General features: G+C 38.3%; 1 protein-coding gene across 1 annotated transcript; it reads left to right on the top strand.

The window, feature by feature from the left end:
- Positions 1-3,300: 3,300 nt before the first annotated feature.
- Positions 3,301-6,184, top strand: LOC118564630 (hexokinase-2-like). The gene is made up of 4 exons (XM_036143513.1): positions 3,301-3,335; positions 4,274-4,429; positions 4,532-4,765; positions 5,974-6,184. The coding sequence occupies exons 1-4, from the start codon at positions 3,301-3,303 to the stop codon at positions 6,182-6,184; spliced, it is 636 nt and encodes a 211-aa protein (XP_035999406.1).
- Positions 6,185-18,079: the final 11,895 nt, after the last annotated feature.

The following is an 18,079-nucleotide window of genomic DNA, read 5'->3' on the forward strand; positions in this document are numbered from 1 at the left end:
ACATCAGCTACTACCATACACATACACATAATGTAGTTATACACACTTTATGTAAGTTTATACATGCTCATGCTGCACTACACACAATCACTTGCATTCATGTCAAGGGGTTTTCCAAGTCTGTGCCTTTGTTTCACCTCACATCACCACAATCCATTGGACAATGTCTTGTCCCAAACAGGCTCTATGCACTATGTGCTCTATGTGCTTATAGCTCATTAGTGGGAGAAATTAATCGGCTTTGTGATGCACAGAACCCTTATGTGGTCAGTTGACAGTAAGAAACATATATCATCCTTTACCAGCGGGCTTGACTGCTACTTTTTGAAGTTAACGCAGAAAAACCTATTTCTCATTGGTATGTAGATGTGAACAGAATGAGTATTTGTTGCAGTTTTTTTTTAATTTGGGGGACTCTGTCTCCACAGACAGCCACAGGCTAAATGTTTGTATTTACTGGTTTTTCTTTTCCTCGTGTCACTTTCCCCTTAGGGGGTGGCAGAGCTCTTTGGGCCCCACAAAATTGAAAAACCCTGCTAACCACTCTGGACCCCTCCACACCCACCACTTTGCCCCAACCCAGAGACACAGTTCTAGTTTCTATTAATAACACTATTTATTGATTTTATTAATCTTAGGATGCACTAAAGGTCTGGAGAGGCACATTCCTGTCTTTTACACTTGATTTTTATTGTTTAAATATTAATAAACATGTAAAAATAAATGAAACCATTACTGTCCCCGTTTCCTAATTTCATCTTGATTAGATGTATTGATTTTTATCCACAAGCAAGAAATGTCCCCAGATTTGATTTTAGAAATCTGGTCACCTTACTTAACATTTGAGCAGCCTAACAATCTTTTTCTTGCCTTTTCAAACATCTCCGGATGTATTTCTTGTGTAACACCACAGCTGCATGAGTGCTAAAGACACTCTTTAGGCACATTTATCACAGGAAGACAACAGAAACAATTAGATTTTGTTTATTGATGGTTTTCAACAACAGAGAGGCTCATTTTTATCTACAGCTGGACTGACCAAACATCTCCAACACAGAGAACAGAGCTGGTTTGTTTTGCTAATAGCTTTAGCTAATAGTCTTAGACTGATCACAGAGCAGAACAACCAGCTAATCTCACTGGTTTCGCCAGACATAAATGGAATATAAGACACCCCTGGCACTCATTCACAGTCATCCATTTCACAGCCAAGATGTTTAGTAAAATAAAGTAATACTTCTGGGTAACATAAATGACTTTCCAACTTGTACCATAGTTTTTAGAACCATGTAAAGCACAAAGTTGTAATGTCAGGTATTTGGCCACCAGGGGGCAGCAGGCTGCAGAAACTGAGTGAGATGGCGCTTCCTTCCCTGGGGCCTCATGCATTAAAACGTGTTCATAAGCAGGACATTGTAAAACGTGCTGCAGGAGCACAGAAAAACAAAACCAGATGTATAAAGATGTGTGTACATGTGTCACTGCATGTATGACTGCCACCACCATAGGATTCATAACACCCGACTTGTTAGGACCTAATCAGACACCATTTTATTCTCAGAGAGAACGAAAGGGGCCCTTACATAATTTGCATGCATTTTATGCTTTTAATTACACTCATGACCAGCGCACTATGTAGGACTGACTGTGACATATCAAAAATAAATATAGAAAAAAATTACAGAAATAAATACATGTGCAATAAATACACAAGCATAAAATAAATACACAAAAAATACAGCAAATAAATGTAAACAGTAATTAATTATACTGTGAGACATAAATGTAAATATTTTTTGATAATTTATTTATTCCTCTTTTTAAAAATCCCCTAATTTATTTATTTTTCCTTATACTTGTCAACTTTATTTATTAATTACTTCATTTTGCTATGTGTTTATTTCTGTGTATGTTTTAATAGACAGAAATAAACGCACAGTCACGTGTTTCTGTCAGCGGCTCACATGGACGCAGATGTCGGCAGGTGTCGTGTCAAACTAGTCCACAGAAACCACAGGCCCTGTGCTGTGAGCAGCTTTAGCTTGGAGCAGCTGATCCAGGAGTTGTTACCTAATCGTTCAGTTTGTGGGTTACCACAGAAACACTTTATTGCTCTCCCGTCACACCCACCTCACGTCTTGCTGAGTAAGGCCTCCACATAGTTGCACACATGTCCACGTGGACTCCACACATACTCAAGACGTAGGTATGCGCAGAGCTCAATTTTTATGACGTCGTACGCGGTGTCACGGTATAAATTCAGTGTCATACATGTTTTATATGTGACAACAGTCGCCAGGACGCGCGGCCTTAGAGTCCCTCTGTGCGCACTGACAGATGTGCGGGGGGAGCCTGTTAGAAAAGAAAGCATTAGGTGCTTATCTGTAATAAAAGTTGTATCATACGTTCCTGCTTCACCCAGTGGCAGAAAGTGGAATTGCAAAAATTTGTCTCAAGAAATGTTTAGGCAATAGGCACGCTCGACTATAAAGGGTAGCTCACAATATGCGCACATTACGCCCGAGTATGTGGGAGCCTTGAGAAATTAGCTTTAGCTTAGAATTAGGTAACTCTGAGTCAACATTCAGGTTTTTCTGCTAACTTCAGCCTAGTTTATCCTACTTCCACCTGCTGTGCGCCACAGGACCCTGCAGGCTCTGCAAACGCTGCACTTGACCCTGCTGGTGCTCTAAATCAATGGAGCCGTGTCTTCTGTCGCAAACCTGTCCGTGTAATGAACGAGGCTGGACTGCCAGGCCATTTATATGAATCGAGTTTACCCAGACGTGATCTTCCTCATATTAAGCAAATAGTGTTCATACAATCACGTAGGCCGCAACACCACGGGAGATCAATAAAGTGCCATTTTCTATTGTAACCCACAAATTGAACGACTATTTATTTTTTTATTTTTTTCTTTAACAAAAGTTCAACATCTCTACTTCCACAACTAGATGCCTGGAAACGAGACGGAGCCGTTTAGATCCACTGCTCCAAGCCAAAAGCTGCTCCCAGCACAGGAGCTGTGGTTTCTGTTGGGCGAACTATTTGGAACATGTTCAGTCAGAGCGTCCACGTAACAGATAATAAAGTCTGGAATTACAGCGTCATTTTCAAATCAATTTGTCAAATGCCTCAGCTCACTGATTCAACGTCACGGCGGCAGCCATTGACGACAGCAGCAGCCATTGACGACAGCAGCATGAAGATTCCAGCTATGGAAGGCTGATGCTAACCAACCAATAGGGAGCAATTGTCCCCTTAGTACCAACCCCTCCTCATTTGCATAACAAGGCAGAAATGCATACAGAAATAGGGCTGAAGAAATCCAAGAGGTAAAAATATAGAAAGAAAGACTAAAACAGACCAAAATATTAAAACAAACAGCAATAAATGCATTTAAAAACCAAGTAATAAATAAATAAATTGTAATGAAAAATGAATTAGGTGATTCTTAAGAGGAAAAAATAAAACTAAAAGAGATATTTACATTTGTCTCATTATATAATTTAATTACTGCTTACATTTATTTATTTATTTGCTGTATTTTTGTGTATTTACTTTTTTGCTTGAGCATGTATTTCTGTACTATTTTCTACATTTATTTTTGATTAGTCCTCAATACACTGCAAAAAGGGGATAAAAACGAAGTAAAATTTTCTTGAAATGAGTGTATTTGTCCTTGATTTGAGGTGGTAATTAATCTTATCTGCCAATGGATTGGGTATTTTACCCCTAAAATAAGATAGTTGGATTTACTGCACTTGAAATAAGATGATGGAGATGAGTTGTTCCTATTTTAAGTGCAAAAATCTTATTCCTTTGGCAGGCAAGATTATTTACCTGCTCAAATCAAGGACAAACACACTCATTTCAAGAAAACTTTACTTACTTTATGCTTTCCTTTTGCAGTGTCACACAGAACGATGTGCATTTGCATCTATATCTGACAAAAAGTGAGGAAAATTTGCAGTGTTCCACAATCTTTTAGCCGTTTGTTATTGTATGAGGCAAAATGTGATTCAATTTATTTGTACAGGTTTAGACCATAAGAGCTCAAACTCATTAAAAATCATCTGGTTTGATTCTCCTTGAGTTTAATAAACTGAGCAGAGTCACAATTAAGTGTATTTGGGGGTGTTTAAATAGAAAGCTGCATGGCTGCCACACATTTGTTAAAAGCAGGTCAAAATGTAGCGTGGGTTTAAATCTTGCAAGCTTTTTGTGTGTAAGCACGCTTTATACATGACGCCCCTGATGATGTGTCTTGCAGCTTTGAGAAGATGATCAGTGGGATGTACCTGGGGGAAATAGTTCGGCTGGTGCTCTTGGATCTGACGAAGGAGAAGCTGCTCTCTAAAGGGGAGGTGTCGGAGGCTCTGACTACTCCAGGAAAGTTTGAGACAAAGTTCATCTCCGAGATTGAGGAGTAAGTGTCCAATAAATTTTTCAGAATCCTTATCAACTAGATTATGTCCTTACTACCGTCTGTTTTTTTAATTTTATTTATCTGTGTGTCTTGTTTGCTAAGGCCGGACAATGGTCTGGAAAATGCCAAAAAGATTCTGACCGAACTGGATCTGAAGTGGGATCTGGTTGACGCCCGCGTGGTGCGACTTGTCTGTGACACCATCTCCTCACGCTCTGCTCGTCTCTGTGCGGCTGCATTGGCAACTATTGCCAAACGTATTTGTGACAACCGAGGGCTGGAACATCTGAAGACCACCGTAGGGGTCGATGGAACGGTGTACAGAAAACACCCCAAGTAAGAGTCGGAGTCTTACACTTGATCTTTTCGTAATCTCTCAAAGCGACGAGCAACACCTGTCCAGGCCTTCTGAAGCTTTGAAAGTTTTTATTACCATGTTGGCTCCTTATTCATTGAGTTTCCACTACCTCATTATTTGGGATATCTCAGAATGTTGCATAACACTTCTAAAAAAAAATCCCAAAATTACAATCTGGCTTTAAAAAGATTTACAGCTGCTGCACATAATCTGACACACTGGTCTTTAAGAAAAAGGAAGTTACCCAGGAAAGACATCTTCAATTAGCAGGTCATTCATCTATGTTTATTCCAAATATAGATTACCTTTATTAAAGGTAAATATGTCTTAATTGAAAGTTGTGGCATATGGCAAATACAGCACATCACTCTAAAATTCAACAAAAAGCTGCACTACAATTTGAACATTTATGCTTCAAGCACCAGTTGCCCAAGAAACCTGGTGGTATCACAATGTCCAAGTCATCTAGGGCAACTCATAGAAAATGGTAACAGGTTTCCTTAAAACAGATTAGATCAGGCCTTCAATCTTCTGTCCATTGTCTTCTGAGGGTGCCCTGTTTGTGTAACTGTCCAGCAAGTAGACGTAGCCCTGCATCAGCTGACTTGTAAAGGGAAAAGCCAGCTTTGCAAATTGGGGGGAGTGATGTATCAGACGTATGGTTTGTGCACGCAGCCAGCGCCAATGTTGCTAGCCATAAACATGAAATTTTAAGCATTTGCCTGGCCAACAACAGGATATCATCACGTTCATCCATCTTTATTGTTTGGAAAAGAATGCTTTGGGGAGACTTCTACTGGTAGCAGACCCAAAGTCGCATCACAAGTTTGAAACTCAGATCTTGGAATTTGGCCACACCCAACCAATAAAAGTAAGAGAACTGGTGTTCTCAGGAACTAGGTTAATTGCTACCTGCAGCACAAGCTAATAACAATGTTTTGTTTAGGAGGGACAACATTATGCCTAGAGTTGCTAAGGAGAAGCTCTGAATGCAAATCAATGGGTGAGAGATTTAACTAATGGATCAGGTATTTACCCAATGAATACCAGCAATCATTGGGCTAAAATGGGAGTCAACATCCACTGCTGACTTCTCCACCTAAAATGTCTGTTAACCGAGAGACCTCCTGTGTTATAGTTACAGCCATTTTGAATCTCTTAACATTTTGGTTCTCATTGGGTTTAGCTTCAGCGATGAGTTCCAGGAAGTGGTGCACCTCCTCGCCCCCAAATGCGAAATCAAGTTTCTCGTCTCGGAGGACGGAAGTGGAAAAGGTGCTGCCATGGTTATGGCTGTGGCTCAGAGGCTGGCTCTGACGTCGCGGCTATTAGAGGACACCAGCAGTGATGACAAAGAGGAAGAGGAGGAGGAGAAGGAGAACATGGAAGATAAATGAGAGAGGGCAGTTCAAGACATTTTTTAGACAAACAAATATGAACATTTTTTAAAAACCCTGTTATGTAAAAATAACTGATCGGCTGTTTTAAACTCTCCTTTAACAAATAAAATGCCAACTTGTTTTTGCTTTAGAACAAATGTTTTTTTAGAACATAAATTATCTAATAATGTTTCTGGAAGACGTTGATTTGTATTTGGAGATTTTGAGCAACTTTAGCCCACCAGAGGGCTTTGTGATAGCATAGTCTATTACCTCGTCCTCAGTAAGTGAGGCAGCATTGGCGGAATCTTTAGAATCTGCGCAGTGTTTGAACTGTTTAGAAGCAGTAGAGCTTTCTGAGCTATCTAAAATTTTAGCTTCATCTAAACCTTCTACCTGTATGTTAGACCCAATCCCAACCAAGTTGTTTAAGGACATATTCCCTTTGATCAGTGGCACTATTTTAGACATGATTAATCTATCCTTAGTAAATGGATATGTACCACAGGTTTTGAAAGTAGCTGTTATTAAACCTTTACTTAAGAAACCTTCTCTTGATCAAGATGAGTTAGTAAATTACAGACCTATATCTAATCTTCTTTTCTTATCTAAAATTCTTGAGAAAGTAGTTGCTAATCAACTTTGTGAACATTTACAAAGTAATGACCTACTTGAGGAGTTTCAGTCAGGCTTCAGAGCTCATCATAGCACTGAAACAGCTCTGGTGAAGGTCACTAATGATATTCTCATGGCCTCAGATAATGGACTTGTGTCTATACTTGTCCTGTTAGATCTCAGTGCTGCGTTTGATACAGTTGATCACAATATTCTCCTACAAAGACTTGAACATACTGTAGGGATTAAGGGGAAAGCATTAGGCTGGTTTAAATCTTATCTGTCAGACAGATTCCAATTTGTTCATGTTAATAATAAATCTTCCTCAAACTCTAGGGTCACCTGTGGAGTACCACAGGGTTCAGTCCTTGGACCAATTCTCTTTACTATATATATGCTTCCGATAGGCAAAATTATCAGACAGCATGGGATTAATTTCCACTGTTATGCTGATGATACTCAGCTATATTTATCCATAAATCCTGACGAATCCAATCAATTACTTCGACTGCAGTCATGTCTTGATGACATCAAAAGCTGGATGACTTTAAATTTCCTGCATCTAAATTCTGACAAGACCGAAGTTTTAATCTTTGGGCCAGAGTCCTCAAAAAATAAACTTCTTAACCAATCACTTAATCTGGGTGGCATTAACCTGGCCTCTGGTAATAAAGTAAAAAATCTTGGTGTTATTTTTGACCAAGACATGTCATTTAAATCCCATATTAAACAGGTTTCCAGAGTTTCCTTTTTTCACCTCCGGAATATCGCCAAAATTAGAAACATTCTGTCCAGGAGTGATGCTGAAAAACTGGTCCATGCATTTGTTACTTCAAGGCTGGACTATTGTAATTCTTTACTATCAGGAAGTCCACAAAATGCAGTTCAAAGCCTTCAGTTGATCCAAAATGCTGCAGCAAGAGTTCTGATGAAAATCAACAAGAGGGATCATATTTCTCCAATTTTAGCTTCCCTTCATTGGCTTCCTGTTAAATCAAGAATAGAATTTAAAATTCTTCTTCTAACGTATAAAGCCCTTAATAATCAAACTCCATCATATATCAGAGCTCTGATTACCCCTTATGTTCCTAACAGAGCACTTCGCTCTCAGACTGCAGGTCTGCTGGTGGTTCCTAGAGTCTCTAAAAGTAGAATGGGAGGCAGATCCTTTAGCTATCAGGCTCCTCTCCTGTGGAACCAACTCCCAGTTTTGGTCCGTGAGGCAGACACCCTGTCTACTTTTAAGACTAGGCTTAAAACTTTTCTTTTTGACAAAAATTATAACTAGTGGCTCATGTTACTCTCAGCTACCTTTACAGTTTCACTGCTATAGGCTTAGGCTACTGGAGTATATCAGGATCTAATTTTCTCACTCTATTGAGTTCTACTGTTCTTCAATTATGCATTATGTGTTGTCATTTCTGCTTTAACTTTCTGTTCTCTCTCTTTTCTCTTCATAGTAGGTACACCTGGTCTGGCGTTCTGTTAACTGTGACATCATCCAGAGAAGACGGCTCACCCGCTACTACCATCTAATGTAGAACAGATTACTAGATCAATGTGTGCTTCTGTGCTTTTTGTTTCTCTTGTTGTGTCTCTGTTCTGTCTTCTGTAACCCCAGTGGGTCGAGGCAGATGACCGTTCATACTGAGCCCGGTTCTGCCGGAGGTTTTTCCTTCCCGTTAATGGGTGGTTTTTCTTCCCACTGTCGCTTCATGCTTGCTCAGTATGAGGGATTGCAGCAAAGCCATGTACAATGCAGATGACTCTTCCTGTGGCTCTATGCTTCCCCAGGAGTGAATGCTGCTTGTCGGGACTTTGATGGAATCAACTGGTTTCCTTATATAGGACATTTTTGACCAATCTGTATAATCTGACCCAATCTGTATAATATGATTGAACTTGACTTTGTAAAGTGCCTTGAGATGACATGTTTCATGATTTGGCGCTATATAAATAAAATTGAATTGAATTGAATTGAATTAAAGTTGTTGCTGAGTTTAAGTTTGTTTTCTGTCAGTTTTTGGTTTCTATGTTACTTTGTTCTCCTATGCTGTTTCCAATGGGCTCAATTACAATAATTTTTCCTATATCTACGTTTCACACATATTACTGTTTTCCTCTGTTCCTGTTGTAAGCCTCCTTGTTGGACATTTCCTAGAATCAGCTTTTGATCATCCCACTTCAGCAAGATCATCAAGGTTAGCTTTTTTTTTAATATGAGGCATGGGTTCTTGAGTTTCACATCTGTGATTTGTGCCTTCATTAATCCCATAAATGTTTATGTTTTAAACTGTTTTTATCCTGCTTTCTGTTGTGAAAGAGTGACAGGCCGGCAACAAAAGAGTTAGGTCAGACAGCATTTAGTTTCCAACAGGGTTGAGTGGTTGAGAACTGGAAATCAGTACAAAATATACATATGAGGGATACAATTATGTCTAGTCATGTGTTAGCCCCCCTTTTGCCAGAAAACCAGCCCTGACCCAACAAGACACTGACTCCACTAGAAGCTGGGCTGTGGCATCCGGAAACATGTTAACAGCAGATCCTTTAAATTTTGCAAGTAAAGTTGCAGCCTCCACGGATTGTTGTGCTCCTCCTGCCATTCTTGAATAATTTTTGCAATATGGTAGAGCGTGTTATCCTGCTAAAAAGTCTGTAGCCTTTAGGGAACAATTTCTGTGAATGAGTGTCCCAGGTCAGTAATAATCTCTATGTAAGTGGTTCTTTTAACCCAAGGTTTCCAAACAGAGCATTGCCCCAAACATCACGCAGCCATTGCCGAGCTGCCTTTTCCCCACAGTCAATGGGTCCCATAACCTTTTGTTTACATTGAAGCAATATCAAAAAGGCATCTTTTCTAAGACATTTTTCCATGTGTAACTTTCAGCCCCCAAAGGGGCAGACTGTGATGCCAGACAATGTCTGCCCCAGAGCCTCAGTACACATCAATGTGTACTGAGGCTCTGGTTTTGACGTCCACAGGGCCGCTAAATATAGTGCAAATGTGGCCACTGTAGACACATTTTCTACTATTTCTCATAAGGGAAACTATAAAATGAAAGCAGCATTATGAGAAGAGCCGAGGCTTTGAAGCGTGTTGAGTAATGGAGGGGTTGATTATGAAAAGTGCGTGTCGAGGCTTGCTTTATTTCGACCTCGCTAGGTAGCTCCTGGAAGCGGTTCAGACTTCCAGCGAGTTATGACAGGCATTTAGGCGCTTCAATATTCAGTCAAAATGTGGGTGTTTGTTGGAGAGTTGCGGTTCGTTCAGGTTTTGAAAGGAATTTTATTAGCTTGGATAGTAGAGTTTATAAAGAGTTTTCATAGTTTGAAGACAGTTTGTAAAGTTTAGTTGAGGAGGAGCTTGGAGATTGAAGAGAGTGAGGGGATAATAGAGGATGGAACCAGCTAGGAAAAGGAGGGTTTCACTAATGTGGGAATATTTGACTTAATTTAACCCAATAAGGTAAATTAAATGTAACATTCTTAGGATTCATTAGATTTGCTTATCAAGAACCCTATTTTTTACTGTTTATTTATAGGTGAGGTGCATTAGTTGGCTCACAAACTGACATCCCTTTATTAACACAAGAGGAATTCAACATTGTTGGACCAACTTTCTTTGCCGACTGCATTTTATGAAGCCGCTGCTGAGCTCTCTGCAGAGGAAAATGTTTCTGCCTCCAAAGTGGTTCCTCTCCAAATGTTGGAACAAAGTCCTCAGGAGGAGATAAAACCAGAACCAGCAGCTGCATTAGAAGTTGGAGACCACCTCACCAGGCAACTATGAGAAATGATTCAGATTTTATAGACCATGAGCATCTGATGGTCCTCCTTGACTCTAGATTCATAGTGATAGGGTTTGGTTTACTGCATGTTTCATATTTTTAAATAAGAAATATAAATATATTTTGATAAAAAAAATTACTTTTCTAAATTTTCTTAGTAAAAAAAGCTAAAAGAAAGTAAAAGTAAAATTGGTGGTTTCAAAGGCCGGAGAAGTAGTGTGAAAAAAAATTAATCCATCAAACCCAAAAACTGTTGCAGATCCCCTGTTTTGGAGATAATTCTCCAAGGTGCACAAAAAGCCACTTCACTAGAGTGACAGAAAAACATACACAGCCAGCCATATAATATTCTAGTCAGAAACAATACACACAGACCATGTTAAATATCTTATTATACATGTGTGATAATCATAAGAGGAATGGATGGTTATTATTTACCTATACTTTTTTCCCAGGGCCCTAAAGGATGAAAATACAGACAAGTATCACAGTTTAAATTTCTGGCTGTGATTATGCAGTCAGCCAGTAGGTGCTTTCATGTGCAAACAAAGCTTTGTGAAATTAACCTCACGAGGCCTCATCTCACCATCACTAAGAAAAACCTAACATAACATTAATCCACACTATTATTTTCCATGTCTCAACAAACGAAAAGTGTAAAGCAGAGACCAGTGTGTTGCAGCATTTGATGTTTCTCTGCTTAAACACACCTGAATCAAAAAAGTGGGTCCTTAAAGAAACACGAGAAGATGACTGCACGCTGAGGATGTAATTAACCCATTTGATCCAGGTGTGTTAGACTTGGGGAAGAACCCATCTAAAAGTTGCAGCACACCATCCCCAGAGGACTTGGATTTAAGACCCTGCTATAAAATACAGTATTTTTCCATCTTTCCTCCAACTGTCATTTGTGGGAGTTCAATTTAACAGAGATCTCCACGCCTAAAAGAAGGTTTGTTATAGTAGATCTTTATCAGACCATGTTGTCTTTACAGATTGTTTTGCCAAGAAAAACAAGAATTTTTTTGCCCCCCCACACACACACACAAATAAAACCTTCAAAGCTAAAAGTAGGTGACAAATTAAATCCAACTTTTGGTCAAATCTGGACGTTGCGCTGGCTCATTAAAGATGAAGTTGTATGTCTCATCAGCAGATTTAAAAAAAAATCTAGATAGTTAAAATATACTAGATGTGAAACATAGAGTTTGAATTGACATTGATATGTGGCTGTTATGCTACAACAGGACATGGTCAACTCATCCGCTACTATGAGTCAAAGCCCCATTCTGGGTTTCATGCTAAGGATGGGCTTGGAATGGGCTGTACATGCAAGAAACTCCTCAAGCATCTCACCAGACATTTGTAGACACCTACCAGGAGGATTTCACAGAAGTTACTGCAGGCAAAGAGAACAACACCAACTATTAGGGGATTGGTGTTTCGTAGCCAAAAAGACATTTTGTTAAGTTAATGACCAAAAACAGGCTATTATTTGCTGTGTACATGCAATTAAATCACTTTACTTTCCCAAACATGTACAAAAATCAGATTAGACCTGAATATGTATAACATGTTTCATGTAGCTGTAAATGGACGGATTGAGACTAAATTGATCAGTCCGTAGTCATTATTTGGCAGTGAGCAGTGTACACCCTTAAAAAGGAGACTTTTTTGATAGCTTCTGTTTTTCATTTCAATTACCATTTGATAACATAAATATAACTGAAGTACTTTTCAATTTATAATTATATTTGGCACCAGACTCTATCAGAAAGCTGACAATGGGGCCTTTGAACAGAATATTGATTCAAAATATTGGACCAAGTGGCTCAAATGCCAACCTGGCAAGGTTTTTTTTCTTCGACTAAAAGTCCAAGCTGTGAACCTTCTGTGCATTGATAACGCTGCAGTTCACTGAGGCCAAGAGGGTTGAATATTTATTGATACAAGTCTGACTACTGTAAATAAAGCTGATCTGAGCAGTTATACAAGAAGTTAATTGGAAACTGAAACTTAGTGTTACTCTTTGTTTCTCTGAAAACATCCTGAATGTTTTTAAAGTTTGTCTCAATTACATTAAAATGAAATAAAAAAAAATCATAATTACTTACTGTTTCTGCTTTTTTGTTTATTTAAATAAACATTGCCAATATGTAGTATGTTATCTGTTTTCTATGTTTAATGTTGAAGTTACCTCACTTGTGGACATGGAGAGATTGCTAGATTGCTTGTAGATAATTGCCCAGATGCCATTCTTACTCATTATCTGGAGATTAAAGGATCAGCAGCCACACCTGATTATGCAGAAAATTTAAAGTTGCGAACATTACCTTACATAGTGTTTGACTCCTATAAAATTCTTCTCTTTTTGCTTCTTTTAATACTTAAATGTTTTAGATGATCAAATGACTTGAATGATTAGAAAAAGCCACAAATAGGCCTGATTACCCTTAGACTTGAGGGATTAAGGTAATCAACTGCAGTATCAAATACACTGACAGTAATTCTTTAAGAAAATCAACCCAAAAGCAGAAGCTTGGACACATACTTGCATTTGCCAATTACATTGTTTGCAAATTGTAAATGATCCAACCGGTGTCACACTGATGGGTGTTGCAGCAGTAATTATTGGGCAGCTTCATGCTAAGGCACACCTGAAACCTAAATCTTGAATCTGCACAAACTATGTGTGACCAATTACCCTTTGTCGTCAGCATTAGTGGCAGAATAGTAATCTGGATTCACCTTCCTAAAGTTCAATAAGTTTTTTAAAGGTGGCTAAATTTGTGAAAAGCTTCTGGGGGAGTGGTGGCCTAGTGGTTAGGGCACAGAGCTTCGGTCCCAGAGATTCTGAGTTCAACTCCTACAAGCTGCCATTCTGGGTCCCTGAGCAATCCCCTTAACCCCCAATTGCTCCCCAGGCGCCACACAGTGGCAGCCCACCACTCCCCAAGGGGATGGGTTAAGATGCAGAAGTGAATTTCTCCATTGTGAGATCAATAAAGTTCAATTATTATTATTATGACCTGAAACTATCAGGAATTTTCTTTAAAGTATGGAAGTTAGGGTCATTTTGACCTTTTTTCTTGGCTCTTGCCAATGGGAGTAAGAGAGGAAACATCTGGATGTCATTGTTTAACTGTAATATTCCAAGTAGTGGAATTAATCGCTCTGTTTTTGTACTCTCTGTGATAAACACTTCCCAAAAGTTTAGACCAGTTGCCAACTTGACGTCAATAGCTTGTAACACACAAACACCAATGGAGACACACAGACTCTTGTGTTTAACGCACACAAATCAGTAGGCTTTAAAGAAGCAAGCTCTGTATCTGAATATTAGAATTCCCTGCTGGAACCCGTTTGTACGTTCCAGGTGTAATAAAGAGGAATTCTCGTTGTCAAGACAAAAGGAGCGCCATTTTCTCGAGTCTTTTTTTATTTTATTTTTTTAAAGGTTAATAGTTAAATAATTCTCCCACAAAAGCTGAAGATAAAGAGGGATTAAACTTTTTAGCAACACAGTGTCTAAGTGTATATCCAATTTACCAAAAGAATGACTTTACCAGAAGAAAATCAAAGGTTTAGGAATGGTCTAGTCCAATGGTGTCCAAAGCGGGGCCCGGGGGCCATTTGCGCCCCTGGACTGATTTTGTGTGGCCAACAACAGCAATTCAAGAGTAATTTGGCCCACCACCAGGGATGATTTTTATTTTTAATGAAAGCAAAATTATCACACAGACAAATCAAAATCTTCTTGCAATTGAAAATGTTAGGCACAACTAGGGCTGGACGATAATTCAATAACAATATATATCGATCGATAGACGTGTGGCGCGATAGGAAAAAATAGGGTCGATAAAACTTCGATAGAGAGTTTTCGTTCCTTCCTTCCTTTCAGCCTATCATATTAGTTGATGCTACAGTCACTACTTCCTCTCGACCAATCGTAATCGCGGACCCAGGCACGCCGTCACAAAGCGCCGCCCTCTCAAACCACAACACAGAGCACGTGAATATGTCGCAGCAAGTAGCGGCGGAGGAAACGGTCCCAAAACAGGGTTTTACTAGTTCGCCAGTCTGACAGAAATAAACCACAGTGATTTGTAAAACTGGCAAGGAACCGGTAAAAACAAAGTCTGGTAACTCAACCAACTTGTTTCATCACGTAAGCCGCTCAGCCGCTCACACACGCAGCAGCGCGAGCTGTGCAGCCCCGCGCCATCTCTGGAAGCTCTTCCAAAACAAAGTAGGTATAGCAGCTAAACTGGGCTCCCTTTTTTATGATAAAATGAAAAAGCGTCTAAGCGGCGTAAGGATATCACGCATGCAGTAACATGCTTCATAGTGATGGACATGCTGCTGTTGTCTGCAGCTGAAAAACCTGGCTTCAAACAACTACTCGCCACTCTTAATCCACGATATAAAGTTCCAGGATGCAAATTTTTCTCTAACAGCGCTCCCTAAATTGAGCAACGAGTGCAGGGAATCAGTGCAAAATGAGCTGCAATCTGCGTCCTTACACGCCACAACCTCGGACCTCAGCCCCGCGTCAGCCTCTCAATTTTGAAACCTAAGGAGTAACTAGTGTACTATTCCCACCTAAATAGGCTATTTTATTTATTTATTTGGTATATTCATTTTGGTCATTTTACTGGTCACTTTAGTTTATTCTTTGTCATTATTTAATAACATAACTCAGGTCTCTTAGGTCATTTTTCTTTAAAATAATTCTGTTATGGTTAAAAAAGTTGGTTAAATAAAGATTTAATTTGAATTCTGTGTTCTTTATTAAGATAAATCATTTAGCAATATCATAAAATGTCCAGGCAGAGCTGCACATAAAATATGTTTTTAAATATTTTCAATAATTATCGATATCGATTAATATGCATTTTTTTTATCAATAAGATTTTTTCTATATCGTCCAGCCCTAGGCACAACACAAATTATTTTTCTTTTAATTTCCACACCTTTTGCATTCTATTTAATTTCATTGCAAATAGGATCCCATCGATTCAATGTTTATTAAAAATAAATAAAATTTGCTTTTAACTTGTTTAATTAAATTAACTAAATACAGCAAGTGTTTTCGAAGAAAAAGTGACCCAAATCCTGATTTTATTGCTGAGAATAGATAAAAAAAATTTTTTTATCGAGATTGTCATCCAGTCAGCAAAACAATTTGCAAACTGAATGACCAGTTTTTAATAAGGCAAATGTGCAAAACACATTTTCTATTCTCGACCAACAATGATTTATGCTCTTTTCCTAAAGAAAATCTGACTTATTTGATTTAAAAAAATATTACACAATTAAATTTGTAGAGTTGGTAAAAAAAAATCCCAATACAATTTTTGGCGTAATACATTTTTGGCCCTTGAATACGGGTTTGTCTCTAATTATGAAGTTGTTTTTGTTCCAGTAAAAAAAACATTTATAACCGGAGCTCTGCACGCTTGTCGCGTGCACCAGTCCAAGCTCGCCCTACCTGCTCAACCAGATGCAGCTGCCACATTTTCTGTTCATCAAACGGTGTACATTAAGAGGCTCTGTCTGGTTGGAGAAAATTAGTGTAGGATTCAACTATCTTAACTTTATTTTGTTTTGTATGAGGCTCATAGTGTTGCTTTATTTATGGTCTTTAACTGCTTGAGGTTAATGATAAGAAGGATGGATAGAATCAGGAATTATTACATTAGAGGAACACCTCATTATGTTATTGGCGATAAAGCCAGAGAGACCAGAATGAAATGTTTCGGACATGTAAAGAGAAGGGACTGTGAGTATGTCGGTAGAAGGATGTTGAAGCTGGAACTGCCAGGCAGGAAGTCTAAAGGAAGACCAGAGAGGAAATTTAAGGATGCTGTTAAAGAGGAAATGAAGGTAGATGGTATGACAGAAGAAGATGGAGAAGATAGGGTTAGATGGAGACAGTCAACTTTTTGTAGCAACCCCTGAAAGGAAAAAGGAGAATGAAGAAAAGGTTTAAACACTGGTGGTCCAGTAACGTGAGCTTGCCGTGTTGTATCTGTGATTTCCCTCCTTCCCTCTCATCTTACCAAACTGCATAATATATGTCTGCTGTATTAAATACACAACACAACTCGTGTTCTATCAGCTGTAGTAAGATGCCATCTTGGTGGTCCATCACTCCCTACAGTTACTGTGATGACTAGTTAACACAACATTAAGTATCACTTTTCTAAAGTGTTATTTATTTTTAATTAAAAAAAATAACTAAATATTGAAACGTTTTCTATTAAAAATTGTTTTCTGCTGTGCATTGGAAACTTGTTTTTGTTGTACACATAGCAAGTGTTGTTTTGTGTTAGCTTTTAGAGCTAATGTTGTCTAATTTCAAGTTCCACAAAACAAACTGTGGCTCTCAAACATACAAGTTTACACTGAACTGCAACTCTTTATTGGTTATTGGTTTCTGTTCTTTCTTATTTGTTACTTTAAACAATTCTTTGTAGCTTAGTAGTTTTATTTTTAATTTTTTTAATTTTACTGATGTTGAACGTTACTATCAAAAAGTGTATTAACTCAAGTATTTTAATTGGAAGTTGATGTATTTTGTCAGTAAATATGAGAGAATTTGTATGTTTATTCTGTATATGTGTGCTTTACTTGCTTTTTGAGAACACCGGTGTGCAAATTGACGCCTTCGTGTATTGCTTTATAACACCTCACCCGGCAGGTATTCATTAAACAATAAATGACAGAGACTGGGAGCAGTACGGCTATTACTTCCTGATAATCAAGTGGTGACCTGACTTTGTAATTTTGATAAAAATTACTTTGTTGATCATTTCCTTTGGCTCTTAGCGATAATTATTCAAAGAAAAACCAAACCTATTGTTGTACAAAACAGTTCTGTTTTGATTAAAATAGATCGGCCGTTTGTGGATTGCTAATATTTCTGTCGCACAACTTAAATCATTTAAGAAATTTTGATCAGAGGGTAAGATATCTCGGACAGTGTCAAGTTTCAATCTTTCATGACCTATCACCTATTTTTCTGGATCACCATGGATCACCATGCAGTTTTCTTAATAATAAGTTACTTTGATGGTGTCCTCTTTTCTGAGCCAATAATGTGTCACACCCACACTTAACTGACACAGTCCATTGTAGTTTCCAAAGCAGTCAGGTATCATTAAAGCAAACACAAAGAGTTTCAAATTACATATTTCTTTACTTGCTTTAAGATATTAGTCACACGCAATTGAGTCTTTTCGTGTAACTCTGTCAGGATTGACAAGATTCCTCAACATGATACTCAAGTCACATTGACATAAATACAAATCAGCTTGAGGAGTACCTAAAACTGGATTAACATGGTTCTCCTTCACCTAAACTCCATTTTAAACTTAGTTTAGGATCATTTAAAGTCATTCAAAGTAAAATCATTCTGTAAGTAAGCTTTTCCTACCAAATAACACCAGTTAAACGAACAAAAGTTATTTTATGTATTCATAACTTTAGTTTTTGAAAAGTATCA

The sequence above is a fragment of the Fundulus heteroclitus genome, chromosome 11 (assembly GCF_011125445.2).
Source record: "Fundulus heteroclitus isolate FHET01 chromosome 11, MU-UCD_Fhet_4.1, whole genome shotgun sequence".
Lineage (NCBI taxonomy): Eukaryota > Metazoa > Chordata > Actinopteri > Cyprinodontiformes > Fundulidae > Fundulus > Fundulus heteroclitus.

Coding starts and splice junctions, on each gene's coding strand:
- LOC118564630 (XM_036143513.1), top strand. CDS start 3,301: ATGCATACAGAAATAGGGCTGAAGAAATCCAAGAG. Junction 3,336..4,273: donor GGGCTGAAGAAATCCAAGAG/GTAAAAATATAG, acceptor TGTGTCTTGCAG/CTTTGAGAAGATGATCAGTG. Junction 4,430..4,531: donor TTCATCTCCGAGATTGAGGA/GTAAGTGTCCAA, acceptor TTGTTTGCTAAG/GCCGGACAATGGTCTGGAAA.